This window comes from Dufourea novaeangliae, unplaced genomic scaffold, assembly GCF_001272555.1.
Source record: "Dufourea novaeangliae isolate 0120121106 unplaced genomic scaffold, ASM127255v1 scaffold108, whole genome shotgun sequence".
Classification (NCBI taxonomy): Eukaryota; Metazoa; Arthropoda; class Insecta; order Hymenoptera; family Halictidae; genus Dufourea; species Dufourea novaeangliae.
In genome coordinates, this window is record NW_015374014.1 from 1,804,333 (window position 1) to 1,821,846 (window position 17,514).

At 36.1% G+C, this 17,514-nt stretch overlaps 1 protein-coding gene across 1 annotated transcript in view; it reads right to left on the reverse strand.

Annotated features, from left to right (window-relative positions):
• Positions 1–349: 349 nt before the first annotated feature.
• LOC107188719 (potassium channel subfamily T member 2) overlaps positions 350–17,514 on the reverse strand; it is a 107,215-nt gene continuing 90,050 nt past the window's right edge. The window contains exons 17-24 of the mRNA XM_015577061.1: positions 11,748–11,853; positions 11,302–11,429; positions 10,790–11,041; positions 9,034–9,145; positions 8,167–8,352; positions 6,860–6,991; positions 3,338–3,451; positions 350–1,249 (exon numbers count right to left, since the gene is read on the reverse strand). Coding sequence (XP_015432547.1) covers positions 350–1,249; positions 3,338–3,451; positions 6,860–6,991; positions 8,167–8,352; positions 9,034–9,145; positions 10,790–11,041; positions 11,302–11,429; positions 11,748–11,853 — 1,930 coding nt within the window. The remainder of the gene's footprint in view (positions 1,250–3,337; positions 3,452–6,859; positions 6,992–8,166; positions 8,353–9,033; positions 9,146–10,789; positions 11,042–11,301; positions 11,430–11,747; positions 11,854–17,514) is intronic.

The window sequence follows — 17,514 nt, forward strand, 5'->3', positions numbered from 1 at the left end:
CGTTTTAGGTCCCCGAGTTTGCGCAAATCATAAAGTGAGGGCGTTTAGCTAACTGAAACTATTCAGGGAACAGAGTTAAAAAGACTTCGTCTAGCTGTTCACCGTGCTCCCGTCAGTTCGGTTAGAGCGTCTTCGAAGTGTCACTTTCAAACACCTTGCTCTCCGGCCGCCTCATTGTATCCCCTGATCGTCCACCACCGTTCAGTCCCACCAATACGTCGAATGTCAGGACGCCGTTAGTTTCGACGGCTCATCGTCCTGTCGAGTGATGTTGACGGGTAATGTGGGAACGCTACAGCCATTTGTTACGTGCCACGCCGGAGAGCCTGCGTCCCCACATAAGGTTACGTCATACGATTGTCCCTTGTATGTGTTGAGGATCCTGCGTGCCGCCCTGAATCTGTGGCGATTGGGACGGCGATCCTATGGAACACGGTAGACCTGGCGAGTCGTGGAGACCGCTCAGAGAACCGCCCAGGCCGGTGTCCTGGTTAGAACCCAACGCGGCGGACAGTTCTGGCATGGACGGCAGGCCAACGTCCAGAATACCTGTGTTGCTGACGCCGACAATCTGCGAGCCCTCTTCAGGCGGCGTCACTTCGAGACCGATCGATCCGTTCAGCGCGATCTTGATGGGGTTGTGATTCGATGGATGCGACAAGACGCCCAGACCGATGTCCTCCAGACTACTTTTTCTCCGGGTCGTCGATAGTCCCTGTCTTAACGAGTTACTACGCCTGAGCAGAATGTCGTCAATTACTCTTAGAGAGTTCGAGCGACCGCGCAACGAGCCAGCCACTGTTGGACTATCGGGTAGGGACAAGGAGTTCGATTTGGTGGTGCTCAATGGCGGCGCTCTAGGCAGGCCGATGCCTGAACCACGACGACTTCCTGCTCCAGCACCCGGTAGACCCGCCGACGCGACCGCCGCGCTCATTTGCGACACCAATTGGGCCGAACAGAAGCTGATGTTACTCTTCCGTCGCGAATTGTGCCGTTCGAACGTCTTCTGAGCGGAGAACGGACTCGGCCGGACCAGATACACGATGTCACCCTCCTCTAGTTTCAGATCACAGCTGGGATTGATGATCACGTAGGACAGACTGTTTCGCTTCTCTGAAACGTCGTCGTAGTCGGCCACAGGCAAATTCAGGGACTCCATCCGTGAACGTACCAGATTCGCGATTTCGGCCCTCTCGATCTGCTGGGCGTGGTTGTCGCGTGCTTCATCCCCGAGGCTCACGGAGTACTATTCAAGGGAGAGAAACCAGTGTTAGTGATGAACGGTGACCAAAACATTTTATTGAACGGATATACTAATATGCTGTTGATACTCGGGTAGACAGACTGATGACAGATAAAATTCTCCCAAGACAATCAATTACTCGTCAATTTCTACGAATAGAATGCTCTTTCATAGACAGTGTCTAGTAATTAACATGTTTTTGGTGAAAATTCTAATAAATAATATATGCAGGCACTAGTAAATTAAGGGGTAATTTGGTTTTATCCTTTGCAGTTGGAATCTCCTTCTTAGACAGCAAATGAAAATAGAAGTTGTATTCAGGAATAATCGGCGATTTTGAACTTGAGCATATTAACCCTCCGAGCACGGGAGCATGGTCACCGGTCCCTATGTCACTTCTGACTCCACACCGATATTCTACTACTACACAGCGACGGTGAGGCTGGAGCTCGTGGCCCTCACCGACACTGACTAACACAATGCCAGTATGGCTCGAGCTCGAGTCCCTCACCGATATTACTACGTAGTGACGGTTGCTCGAGCTCGGCCTCAAGCCACCGTCACCATGTATACAATGTAATGATTAGCTGGTTCCACATTATATTTGGATTTTCGTGGTTCTTATTACACTAACTAGAATAAAAATCTCGCGAATTATAAAACAAATTATATTTATTAGTCAATACGTCTGCAGCGTCTTGGCCCGGTCATTCGCATGTAAACAAACATCGGTCGCTATACGTTTTACGCGACAGCTCCGTCACTGCGTGCGTGTCGCTCTCGAGACCGCGTGTTCCCACTCCTGACTCTGTCACTGTTGCGTGTCGCTCTCGCGAACACGTGACCCAGGGACCGTGCTCAGAGGGTTAATAGAATGATGTAGTGTGGTCAAAAAGATGTTTCTTTTATATTCTAAATTTCGCGGTAAGAAATTATAAAGATTACAGTTCGTATGTACCATTTTTCACCGTGTTATAAGCTTCCAATAATATCTGGTACATATAATCGATAACTAATCATTATCCATTACAAGCTTTAAAAATATTATCTTAACCGACGAATATGCAAGATGTACCTAATAAGAATGATCCCAGATCCGGGTCGAAGTCACACTAATTTCGTAAAGTAAATCAAGCTTTTACTATACACGTCAGAAAGAATTTAACGAAGGGAGACACAAGGCAACTAAAAAGGAATATGTAATATATAAACTTTAGTCGTTCGTATGAATACAGTACAACAAATATTTATTGCATCCCTTACAAAATAATGTACAATATTATAAACAATTCTCATAGCAATATGATTAATAAAATGATTCATATCCAATTTATTTTGGCTAAGATAGTGAGCTACATATATTTGCATCGAATATCTGTTTCAATCAATTTTTCTGGTAATAATAATAATAGCGGTAAACGTGATAACGTGCTTGATATTCGAGTGATGTAATAAATATTTCCTGTATTGTATTTATGATTCACACTCTCGTGTTTCACAAGAGTTAAGAACATGTTTGCTCTAAATATTACAAGTCCAAATCTACATAGTATCCTATTTCTTGTATTTTTTCAACCATACAGGATGAAACCAACTTCATATTTAACCATTTATTTAACATTCGACGAAACCACTCGAAGTAAAATAGATTCGACGAACATCTCGAATTCGTTAACTGTTATATCTTCGTCAAGCATCATCTGTCAACCAGTGCCAACGTGTATCGTGCTCATCGAATCGGAGCGTGAAACCTCTTGGCCGTTAAGAAGAACACTATACAGAATGAACACGAACAGAGAATACTGCGCATTCATAGGCGAGAAGCCACGTTGAAACACTTGGGCATGCGCTGCAATGTTGCACCGGTGTACGAGCATAGATGTTAGCAGAAGAACAAAAGAGCGGCGAAAAGTAAAAAACGTAAGAAATCGAAAAGAAGAAGACACACAAAAGTGGTGTACGACGTAGAGGAAAAGAGAAAGATAGCGGTGAGGAGAGAGAAAGAGAGAAAGAGACAGAGAGAAGTGTGATCAGTATTTAGGAGAACGATTAGAAAATGGCGACCAGACAACGAGATGACACTGTACTCACGGCTGAAGCACCCTTGTCACGGGTGGCGCAATTCGCAAGGCAGGATGCTGCCGCCGAATGACGCACCTTGTACGTTACCCCGACGCCGGCGTCGCTCTCCGCGTCTGAGTCGCCCTGCCAAAACGACAAGCAATTCTACGCTTACTAAAGGACAGCCCACCGTTGTCGCGATCTCGCACGGATTGGCACTGCTTGTGATTCGTTCTTTATTCACGATCTGCTGGCTATTGTTCTATGTTTACCGGATCAATCGTTCGATACACTACCTCTGTACAATCCTCCGGATAATCGTAATGAAACCAGAGAACAAAGCTTCCGATGTACAAGAAGATGGTCAGTTATGAATGTAATATGTGTGTTATGTAGATTGTTACTTCTAAACGCTTCTTAGGGTCAAGTCATTGTACGTAAAATGGCCGATTTTACTGATAGGTACATTTGATGTTACTTTTGTGAATGAAAATTAGTAACCTAGCTCCTTTCTTTATTGCAAAATTACACGCTGTACTCTATGCAGCTCAAGGTACTATGTAACACAGTACAAGAATCAGTTATGATAGTTAAGCCAAATTCATAAATAATCTTCATAAAAGTGCATCCAAGTTTTTACAGAAAAATACTATTTAGTAATGACGTCATTCATCGAATAGAATGGCAGCTAAATGTGTCCTCGAAGAGTTATCATCAAATTCAGTATAATAATTATGTAATGAATGTAACATGAATGTGACACTTGTATTTCAGTAAAAAACGTATTACAAAATGTATTTAATCTTACTTTGTCTAACATAATTCGTTTCGTGTTCAATACAGTATCAAGTAGAGATGGCGTGAACTGCTACTTCTGAATCACTCGTGATTCGATCACGTTCGTTCCCAATCACGGTGATTTTTCACAGTGATTCGTGATTTCTCGTGATCGTTTCTGTTTGGTGGAGAAACCTAACAGTTCTTTACACGCGACACATAATCTGTATATTTTATATTAACGACATCAAAACAAAAATTCGAGTTATATCGTATAAAGTGAAGGAATAATTAGAAACAATGAAGAATAATGAATAAATTAATAATTAAAAATTATAATCTACATGTTACCTAGCAAATCATTACCAAGCATCATTCTTTTAGAATTTCTTGTTTTTTCTACCGATTTTTACAAACACAAATAGTAATGTAATTTATCGTAAAATCATATTGAATACGCTTTTCTGTTTAAAGATCAAGGACTTACGATCGCAGTGAACAAATTCACTCAAGATAAAAAAATCGCAATCACGGTCGTCAATGAAGTTAAATCACGACCGTGATCGTGATTCGGTGATCACTGTGATAAATCACCGTTAGTGATTTTGCACGCCATCTCTAGTATCAAGAGCAGGTAATAAAATGGCCATTTCATGTGTAACAACCTAATAATTGTTATCATATGTGTATATTGAAACGAAAACTTTGCAAATTCAATTCCTACAGAAGTTGATATTCTCTTTGCTTACGTTGGTCAGAAAATATATAAGGGATGATCAGAAACTAAGTGTCCCTCGGTAATCGTTTCTTGCATGTAAAGGGAATACACTGCTTATAATTGAACGTGTTTCGACAGTACGGCTAATGTCATTCATGTGAGTAGTTGCTTCTCTGCAACACTGTCTAATGGTGAGAAAATTTGAATCAGGGTCTTGTGTGGAAATTTGCTGTAATTCGGTTTTTATAAGCTAAACGTATGGCTCCCATCGATATCCATAGACAATTGATAGAAGATCATGGCCTAATTCGAGTTTACATTTGTTTGGATCACTGAAGAAATATTTTGGGGGTAGAAGACTTCCAGATGGTGCAGCTGTACAGTATGCTGTCCAAGAATGGTTTGAACATCAAGAGCTGCATTTCTATCAAGAGGGTATATGCAAGCTCATGCCACGATGGGACAATGCATAACAATGAAAACAAGTTCAATAATGATAATTTAATCTGTGCGCAAGTTATAAACGAAAACTTTAGCAAACAGGGACTTTTAGTTTCTGATCAATTCTCGTACTTCTAAGCACTTCTTAGAGCTGATGACGTTTAAAGAATTCATATCATACTTATATTTCGAAAAAAGGAAATAATTGTGGACATATTATTCAAAAAGTATTAAAAGATATTGAAGTCATGTTTGTATTTTTTTAGTTTGATTCCTAGAGACATTAACGATATTAGATACATATACAGGGTGTCCCAAAATAAGTGTAAGTCCTTCAAAGGGGTGATTCCTGGGGTGATTTGTAACAACTTTTTCCTTAGTGAAAAAGTTATTCAAGGCTTCTTTAACGAGATATTAATGAAACACCCAGCGGTCTGATTGGTCGAGGTTTTTCGTTAATATCTTGTCAACAAAGCTTCGGAGAACTTTTGCACTAAGGAAAAAGTTGTTAATAATCACCCCAGGAATCACCCCTTTGAAGAACTTCTAAATCCCCTTTGAAAACTTCTCGTCTAATGAAAAATATCAAAGACACTGATTCGTTAACAACATTATAACCCCTTCGAAAAATTTATGTTTACCTATTCGTTATATTTAAGTACAAATTCTCTGTAAGGGCCAACAGAATTGTTAAAGTGTTTGTTAAGATTTTGGATACCTATTTCTTGTTAAACAAGATTTATGTACGTATTAAGTGTCCTATCTTGCTCTATTCCCTAGACACCAGATTATAGTCTTCAGCAATATCATAAAACTCAGTAGTTATTTTCAATGAAATTATATAAATTATGACTTATGACTTAAGGATAGCTTGTTTTTTTTGTTGTATTGTTTCTGGTAAAATTTCCAATATATACAGTAGTACTTTTATACAAAATATGTTACGTGCAGTTCCTTCAATTTCTGATCGTTCACTGTGGGCTATGCAAATGCACATTCATTTCCTTCTACACACTGCTATGGATCATGTCATTAATAGACTAGATACTAATCTGACTAGTTGCATGTTATACCGAAACATTGGAGTCACAGTGACTACCTGAAATTAGCAACCCACAAAACCAATTTAATATCTTCATTTCAAATCCAATATTATCCACGTTGTAACTGTATCGAGCCACATAGCATCAGATCTGTGCGCTGCCAAAAGTGTACCGTGATTAGTCACCGATCGATTGATACCGATAGCGACGCTTTATCGACGGAAGAAGCGTCCTGACTGACACTAATGTAATGGTCTAACACGATGCAGGTTCAAGACGAATATACATATATACAATATATTCAGGATCGGAGGACGTGCTACGAGCATCGTTTGCACCAAGATGCGAGAGCCCTACTCATTTACGTCTCGTCGGAATGGGAGAATCGTAAATGTCGAGTCGATAGGTCAACGCTGGGTAAAAGTGGAAAACAAAAGATAGAGCGGGACTATACAACCATGCGCTACTCACAGCCGCCATTTAACGTTGTTTCCTATCCTTATAACAATAGTACACGAACCAATCACTTAGTTATCCCTTGGAGAGTTCAAGAGTAAAGATCGTTTTACTCACGTGGGACGTGTCCGACACGGTGGTGTCCTGTGTCCTGTATATACCGATCGGGATTTCGCAGGTTGTCGAGCAAAGTTTCTGGTACAGTCTGCCGTAGGTTCTGATCCACATATCGTCTTTCGTTATTTTCATCTGTAATTGAATGTTTATTAACGTCCTTAGACAGATAAAAGGCGTGTATTATATGTTTCTTCATTCTAGTATAACAGTGCATATAAAATGGGCCTTTTTTTTTTATTTGACACTGAAGCACAAGTATATTTATAAAGTCGCCTTGGAGAGTAGTTAATGACTTACAATATGTAATATAATATTTCGTCAAGATGTTGCTAAAATAAATGCTGGATACTTTGGACAGGCTAGTGACTTTCCAATAAATAAAAGAAACACAAGAACGTTTTGTCTTATAGCAATACGACGATCCATTTCTTCTTCAAACAGTTTAGGAGTGTGAATTCACTTTCTGATGCGATTGTACCATTATTATTAAGAAACTAGTTTCTTAGAACTAAATTTTGGGATTTATGACTGATATTTAAAATTATTATCTTTCTCGAAAGTTTTCTATTAGTCGAATCTCGAATAATGGTGTATGACAAATACTTTTGAGTTTCACATAAAATGTTCTAGTGCAAATACACTTAATTATTATAGAAACATTTTATCTACATTCGTCGTCTGCTATTAATTTACTCTAAGCAATTCTTAGATGGTTTTACTGTCGGAACAAATAGTGGCTTTTATAAAGTGTAGAGAAAACTTTAACTTAATATACAAGCGATGGTAATTATTAACAACAGTCATTCGTTAAAGTGTAACCCAAATATTATATCCAACGGAATTAAAGAAAATTGCAGATATTGTTTATTAAGATGTCAGTTAAAAATGGAAAAATTAGAAATTCTTTTGTGGAGACTAAAATATATAATTTAATTCCGAATTTTTGAAAGAATTTACTGATGTTAGAAAATTTAAAGGTAATTGTAAATGAATATTTCTTTCTCAATATAGTAATACACTAGTAAAATAAAATATAAATTACAATTATCTCAACACCATGTATTCGACCGAATACCACCCACATAAACTAAAAATATGATTTACTAATAAAAAACGAAAGACTAAAAAGACTAGAATTATTGTGTCATAGAAAATTTCGAGTTATTAGTACGAAAACCCTTTAGGATAATAAAATCTTTGTTCTTACTACATTGATTCATGAATATTGCATAATAAGTATTTATGTATCCGTGTCGCTCGATCAGTTTGTGTAATCGAAGTTCCACTGTATTGAGAATATTTATTACCGATGTGAGAAAACCAGATCCTGGTGCTTGATCCACACCCAGCAGCAATCTTACGAATGTTATCATGTAATCCTTTACGAATGCTTGGTACAAAAGTGTGTCCAGCATGGATGCGCTGAAGACACTGCCAGCCGCGAATGGTAACCGAAACATGTATGATATGTGGGAGCCTCTTTCTTTCTCCCTCTGTTAGAATAATTAAAAAGTCTCGTTATTTCTATTGCCAGGCAAAATTAATGCACTACATAAAGTGTTGAATCACAACTCTCGCATAAAGTGTACCATAACAATTGATTTTATGGAAATAATGGTTAAAGAACGCTTTCTTCCCTTCATACCATAGTATCTGATGACAGAACATAGTTTCACTTTCAGATTATAAAGGGCACTGTAAAAATTCCTTAAATTTTGTTCTAATGTAATGGTACACTTTATCAGGTAAAGGCGAAGCAGACTTAAAATATGTGAGAAAAAAATGTTTAAAGTCACTGAGTAGTCAGAAATTGAACATGAAGTAAAGACTATTTTGATAAAAAAATTTAGTAAATCATAGATACCTGAAGTTTTCTTTTTTCATGCAATAACTGTTATAAAAATAAAATTTAAAACTGAAATATGTTGCATTTTCTTCTATTATTTATGTCTTATGTTTGTTTTTAAATATAAACTAGAATTATTGAATTGATGATGGAAACAATAATTCTATGATTGAATTTTATGGCGTTAAAGATTGTTTCAGCGAGCAATAACATTTATAATCATTTTGTTAACTGTTATTTAGTATTAAATGGCGAAACATTGTGTTATTTGTAAAATTTTTTGTAGTTCTCGAAGGTAATTGTTATAAAAATTAAATGTAAAGAATACCTTTTCCATTTTGCTAAGGTGAAGAGCATACTTATCGTGTGCTCTGAATTGCATGAAACGCATGTTGCTCGACTGCGACAGCTCTGTTATGCTCTTTATACTGGGGAAGAATCTGTAAAAGATAAAGAATATTTATTTTACAATTAAGAAAACAGCTTATTATTAAACATGGAGCTGCCAATTTAATATCTCAAATACAGTAAATACCCTTTAATTGTACAGAGGGGATCTGTCCGATAATTGTTCGCGAGTCATCCCCACCCACTGGGCGCGGCAGGGCTCCGCGGAACTGGTCAAGCGTATACATATGTATACAAGAATACAAGGGTGGAACTTAAATGGCATCAAGGGGCACGTTTTATACGGTACGTGCTTTTCTGTGGGTGGAGGCATTTCGGAGATTTGAAGGTCACTTTCCTTTTTTTTACCAGAATGACCTATTTTTTGTACCATATATCGATAGAGTATCAAATTCAGAATAAAAATGCGTTAACCTTCATGCGTCCTAAACGTAATGGTTAACGAAATATTTACAAAATAATCACTGTATTGAAATCGCTGTATTGAAGTTGAGGAGCATCAGTTCGAACACTTACAACTTCCAGATAGTAAATAGGTACGTATTAAAGATTATTTTGTAAATACCTATTTTGTTAACTATTAGGTTTAGGATGTATGAAGGCAAACACATTTTTACTCAGAATTTGATATTCTATTGATCTATGGTCAAAAAATAGGTTCTTCTGGTAAAAAAAATTACAAGGATTTTTATTTTAAAAGGATTAACTTTCTTAAAATTGGTCGAAATGACTTGAATTCTTTTGTGAAGTTAGAGACATTAGTTTACTAAATGATGTGTAAAAACAAAATTGAAAAAATTGCAATTGGTTGGAATCGCGAAAAAAATAGTAAAGGTTGTTTTTTACAACTTTTTAATCTGAGGATATAATGAAAATTTAATAAGTACCTATCGAAGATTTATGTTAATTATATGTATACATACTGAAACTTTCATTGAAATCAGTTAATACAGAAACGAGTAACAGGCATTGAAAGATGTAAGAATCTTTAGATATACTACAGTTGTACGTCAAAAGTCGCGAAAAACTCCGATTTTCAACTATTTTAATCGTTTTTATCTCGTAGCAACGTTACACGATTTTGATGAAATTTTTAACACTGCGCAGTCCGCAGTACCCAATCAGATCAACTGACGTCTAACGAAAACAATCTGACGACCAATGTGGTGCCACTGTGACCGTTGTTATATTGCCGGAACAGACAAGGACAGCGGGCGAGGAGGATAAAAGAGAGAGGAGGACTGAGCGTCGACTCGAGTCACGCCGTCGAGACGCTGCGCTCCGCCATCGAGTCTCCGTCGAAGGTACACATACATAATCTACTTTGAGAATAATGTTGAAGCTGACAAAAATAAAATTTTTCACGTTCAACGTCATAAAAGTATAACTTGTTGGAATTGTCATAGAATTCTTTATATTACTATGTTGTAAAATTGGGCCATATGCAACAAAAAAAAAGAAAAATGCAGATGACCTTGATATTTCAAAGAATCAAATACCATGCGAAAGGTGTTTTATGTCATAATATGCACCTTTTCGAATGGAATAATTCCATCAAGATTATTTATGTACTATACCCTTAGAAGCAACGGAGATATTTTCGGTGCAGGAGATAAGCGTACCTCCGAGTAACGTGAATGCGAGTATTATATCTTTGTAGGATCATGAATGCTCACTTGAACATTGTTTGCACCGCGACGATTGTGTTACAGTCGGCCAAGGTGTCTTCCTCCGCGGAATTGCTAAGTTCCTTGTTCACAACGACGACATTTTCCGCCAAAGTGATGCCGGCCCGAAGGAGATCGTCCAAACAATCGATGGAACCCCGCATCCAGTATACCAGAGGGAAGTAGGACACAGCATCAAGGAACGCAATTTCCGGTTTCCGTTCCAGGAGGAGAATGATGGGATTCAACGAAGTTTTTGATCTAATAGAGATTGTTAACAGAGATTGAATAGAAATTCCGCAAAATAAATATATGCAGCAGTGTCAAGGCGTTTAAAAAATTTTTCAAATACTTTTGTTCATTTTTATCCTTACTATTAGATACTTGACTTTTCAAAAGAGATCGATATCTTTTTTATACTATTATGGTACATTTTATACAAACATATTTAAAAATATGAATTTAGTCAAGAATTATTGTTTACAGTAGTTTGCGAATGTGACAAAGAAAGGAGGGTTCACCTAAAATGTGCTCTTAGAGGAATTATAAAGTTGTAGATTCCATTGCTGGCGTAATCAGCAGCCAGTATAATAGTCTTGTTTTGCCAATTGTAGTCCTTCGCACTTCTGTAGCTACAGTGTTGGCAGACCTGTGCAAAAATAATTGAGAATATTTCTTATACATTGACATGTTCGTTTATAATACATTATCGCTAGACTACGGATTTTATCTAATTAAAAGTAATTAATTAGAAGCAAAGAGTGAAATATATAATTGTATAACATTGAAGAAAGTAAAAAGATTGATATCGTGATGTTCTTATTCTATATGGAACTTGATTTCAGTTTCTGTAAATTAGTTTACAAAAATCTATACTTGCATAAATATTCCACAGACTAATCATTATCATGTGCAAATAGTATACTTCCCTTTGGGGTTGTAGAAATTATGCGAGAAAAATGTATACCTGTGCCAATTGAAGACAACACAGGGGTTTCTTTTCTTTAAGCAGGTAACACAAGGTGGGCGACACACCTATGAACGGTGAAACGGGTGGGAAACCCTTGACGATCCTGCAACAACATCGACGTAGGTTTAAATGCATGTAATATTAGTATGTTGCATAACTGGATGCACTAATTTCGACGTTGTACAGGCTAGCAATAAGTACTTGATAGGGAATGTCTTTTTTAATGTTGTCTCTTCATTGCTTATGTATTTTCGATTAGGCAGCAATGTCATGCGTTTCTTATGTCAAAATATATTTTCTTTAAATTAAACCGATACCATTTCTAAAACATGTATTTCATTTTTTAATTGTATACGACAAACAGTAACATTTCATTCGTTCGTTCAGACTTTTGCACTTTAGTACTCTAAGATTTTGTGGAATATAGAATACATGTTTTGGTGGATTATTCTGTTTTTGATGTGACAGTAGTATTTTTTAATGCAACAATCTATATTTTATTTCAAGCCAGATGTGTCCAGAAGCGAGGCGTCTTGCGTTCCCGTGTGCGTTGTGCATAACTCGAGCTACATATACTATACATATACACGCTTGACCAGTTTCTGGGGGAGTTCCGCCCAGTAGTGGGGATGACTCGCGACAGTTAACGCGGGATCCCCTCCACGCAATTAACGCGTCTTTACTATGTTCTGTAACGACAGTGAGAACAATAATAGCTGTAATATGTTCAAATAGTCATTTATTTTCCACTAACCTAATAATAATTGGAAGAGTGTCTGGAAGAAGGGCATGCGTTATGAATTTTTAGAATGGGATTTTCCGTGGAACAAGGGCCAGTGTAATGGGGAAAACGCTTTAGCAAAGTTTTTAGTACTCAATAATGACACTAGAGGTCAGGAGCTGTACAGCAAAAATGTGTAATTATCATTCTTTAATTGCTAAAGTAAGTAATTAATTGTTTTTACGTATTCCTGTAAATCATATGAAATCTAACACATGTCCTTCCTCTAGATAACCATTCATAAATAATATAGTTGGTAGGTGTCTGTCTAGTGCTCACTTTTCTATTTGTCGCAAATAGACGGTGGTACTGTATGATCTGTTTCCTTCGATTTTATTGTCTTCGCTTTATCAACTCATGTAAAGTTATTGTGGAAACGTATAATAGGTACTTTATTGTTCTTAACATTTACAAAAATAAGTTAATTAGAATAGAAATAATTGTTAATGATTAGAACGTACACGGTGTTTGAAAATTCAGTGTCACGGCTACCATAGCGTTATTCTACACGTCTGGATCGCTGAGCGCAGCAACATCATTAGTATTTAGATCCCACGTTACCGAGTTTACCGACTACACCAATGTATTATATACGAATAAAGAAATTTTTTAATTTTATTCTTTTGAGAATAAAGGTGTATGAAAAATAATTATATTCTACATTTGCATCTGTTGTGGCCATGAGGAATGATGAATCTCATTATCTAGCAGTGAGAATAAATAGTCTAAAGTAGGAGTGAAATGAAGTTTAATAAATGTCAATGGAGTTAAACTGAAATCAATAATCTAAAAGATGAAGCATTGATTACAGATCTAAACTAACTACTTTAGTGTAAAAACCGAGGTACTACTTTACTCTGCAGACAATTTTCTTTCATTTCTTCGACAGAAGGGATTAGAAAATTGTCTTGTCCATCGTAATATCAAATGCAGCGTATAATATAAAGCTATATGTACATTATTCACATTTGTATAGTGTTAAACATGTGCAATTGAGCGAAATGAAACGGTTATATACGTGAAGCAGAACACCTGGAAAATGAATGCTTGCGATGCTAGAGGTAGTACGTGTCTAACATGCTCATGTAAAAAATTGAATTTTTGTACCAAAATTAAAATTCTATATCGTTTTCATCTATGTACGAATCATGAATGATTTATAATAATAAGAGTATTCATTTTCATTAGGTTTTACGAATGGCAGAAATTGAATAATCACAAAGTATATGAAAGTATAAAAAGGAAGATTCTAAAATCTATGTACCCGACGAACAAACTCGGCTTCCGTTAGAGGAAAAAGTGACGTAGGTAAAAATTCGCATACCACTTGGTAAATTTAATTCAAATACTGAAATAAATGTTAAACCGAATGTTAATTTGGCATAAATTTCACTAATTTCTGAATCCAAGTGTTAGGAGGCCCTTCTACGCAAATTTCTCTCCTAGCGGAAGCCGAGTTTGCTCGTCAGGGCACATACACAATGACGAAAAAACTATTCGAGCGCTTTTATAATATAAATAAATAATTTTTAACTATGTTATATTTGCAGATTTCCTGAATAATGAAATAATTTTAATTTACACGTACATACAGGGTTCAAGAATATTTCGAGGAATTTCTCGAAGCGAGAGCAACTATAAAATGCCATATTAAAATCATAAATATTCAAGACGGATTTTTGTGTTTGAAAATAAGCGAAAATCGTTACATATCCACGAGGGAAAGTGACGCTAACTTAATCGATTGTTATGTGACTTTCCTGGTTCCATCAGATGCAATCGCACGTGTAACTGTGTTATACGTGAAACGTTTAGAGTGAACACACGTCATTGCTTCGTAAAAGATCGATATACGTAAACGTTATGGCGTACCATAAGGACCAAATGCGAGAGATGTAAACGTAAATTAAAATGTTCGCGTTGTTATCGTGGGAAAAAGAAATTTCTTGGACACAGGAATCGGTTGTTCTGGGTTTATCGTGTGAACAGAACGTATGTCGGGAGCAGTGGGGTAGAAGAATGTTTCATAAAACCATATGCGCTGAAATAATTAGTGAATACCAGTGCTAGAATATTATTTATTAGTAATTGTTCGTGTTTGATAATTGTTAAAAAAATTATGGAATAGTTAAGATACTTTTTTTTGTTATTTTGAACTATGGTACTTTGAAAATGGAGTTGTAAGTTGAAATCTATAGTGAACAATATACTTTATAAGCGTAGATTGGTGACATTCTGCGTTTTTTAAATATTGACATTTTAAACTATTATATTAATAAGCTCAGTGATTATTAAACAAAACTCAAATATTCCGAGTGGTTACATTTTTATAACGGTAAGGCATCAATAAACATACTTTATTTTTTGAATATTACTATCACTTCTATTATAATATACAGGGTGTCCCACCTAACTCTGCCACCCTTAATTATTCTCTTATTTGTCACGGTACAAAAAAAATGGTTCGGGAGAAAGTTAATGTATTTTAGGGAGGAAATTAGGCTATGAGATTGAAGGTCATCTCAAGGTCATATCTTCTGAGATTTCTCTAATGGTAACGTTTTTTTTAAAATGGAATGCCCTATTTCTTGGTTGCCATTACAAAGAGGAGACCAAAACGTATCCAACAATGTATCACGTTATGACCTTGACACGACCTTGGGCTGAAAATTTCACACATAACTGGTGGAGGTGGTAGCTCACAGAAAATTAATTGCAGAAACAAAACAAACGCATTATTTATTCTTTTAGTGTATGTTCAAAGTGTTATCATCCCATAGTGTGATACATTGTTGGATACGTTTTGATCTCCTCTTTCTAATGGCAACCAAGAAATAGGGCATTCTATTTAAAAAAAACGTTATCATTAGAGAAATCTCAGAAGATATGACCTTGAGATGACCTGCAATCTCATAGACTAATTTTCCCCCTAAAATACACTAACTTTCTCTCGAATTCTTTTTTTTTATCGTGACAAATAAGAGAATAATTGAGGGTGCAGAGGTGGGGCACCTTGTATATGTAGGAAATATTTTATTTAAATTCTCCGTGTTGCCTGGAGGGTCACAATTATTACATTCAAGTACAAATTAACTTGAAAGTGGTTTGAAAAATACTGCTCGCCCGCGGCACAAGGCGAGCCTTTTAATTCCTAGCTTTCGTTTATCAATTGTCGAGGCTCTGGAACCTTCCGGAATTTTCCAGAGCCGCATGCACGCACACACACATTCACTCTTTATTACGCCACGTCCGTCGTGAAAATTCTAGATGTTTTAAAAATCAATATTATCGATCAGCATTCCAGCTGTTTTAAATCAATATGTTCTAGAATTTTTATACACATAAGTGCGACAGAGATAGAGAGGGAATGTGTGTTTTGGTTTATTAAAATATCGGGACTTCACACGTTACAATATTATACACGAAAATCCTACATACATATATTATTAATTTTACTGAAATTTCGTTTTAGTTTGACCACCTTTTTAAGTGAAATTAAATTTTCTTTTACAATGAAACGATATTTTTATGTTTATTAATCTGTTAAATTAGTAGTAGTATAATGTTCTTATATTTTGTTACTAATAAATGCCTAATTTAAGTCTCTACACGAAGTAAAAATAATCCTGAAAAAATCATGGTTTTGTCAGAAAGAGAATATTCCGAAGATATAAATATCTTTTTACTCATGACTCAAAGAAGTGTTCTGAAAATGTAATTGTGGAAACAGAAATCTCAATTAATAATATTTGTTACTTTACTACAAACAATTTTTTATTAAATGGCAATTAAAATGCAATTTCAATGCAAGATTGCTGTTATTGTTAGCCTTGAGAATTAAAAACTGATTTTTACAGTAAATGAAACGATAAATTTAAGAACAAGGATACAAGTATGTACATATGCAGACTGTCAGAGATGTTTAAATTAAAATTTTTTAATTAAAAATTTATTTTTTACGACCTTGCAGGTACATCATCGTGCACGAAAATGACGTGACACAATCTAATAACTTAAAATGATAACAAAAGCTTGATAAACAAAACGTCAAAGTATCTTCATTTATCAATTGGTTTATATACAATACTAAAACTCATATCATGCCTCTAAATTTTGTATCATCCTAGAATTTCGTATAAAAACCATTTAACATTCAAAAGGACGGGTCTATCAACTTGCAAATATCCGCAGAAATTCATACGAAATTGAAACTGTTCATCGCGCAGTATATTAGAAATTACCAATAAATGTCCAGATTATAGAAGTTCAAATGTTCATCGTTGTTTGAAAATTTCGTACATGATGATGACGATGATGTACGATACCATTAATAAAAAAGTATTTGTCAAAGTTCAGAGAGTTTCATGACAGTGACCCAGTATCAGAAGTGGGTGTGAATCCCAATAATTTTCTATGACACTGTTGCTGTATTTGCTTTGATTTTCACAAATACTGTATTGTAGCAAGAGATTTAAATATACAAAAGGTAAAAATATTGTACACTGGACATTGTAGCAATAATTGCTAACATTTAAATGGATCACTATGGAATACATAAATCCTTCGAGGCCGATTTATTAACTCGTCGACGCGGAAAGTTCATCGCCGCAGCGTCTGACATTTTCACAACTTCAATTCACTTCGACATTCAACATTTCACTTCGGAATAACCGACTTCAATTTCGGAGTTCGGATCGTGGCTCGCGATTCAGCGAGCAGAATTAAACAGTGAACTTCGGCTTACGGTGCAGTCGATTAAATTCTGCCCGAAACACCGCGTAAATTCTAAAACTACAAATCCACGCGACTTCTCCACAATTCGCGAACTTCGTCACCCTATTTCTTCGCGTATTAGCGAACTGCGTGGTACAACAATTTTCATTGTACAGCTCGAGTTATGGAAAGTATTTTAGTAATGTCTTGTTATTGGATTGCACCTTTAAAATATTTTAGATATTCGATCATTTGTATAGGGTGAATCAT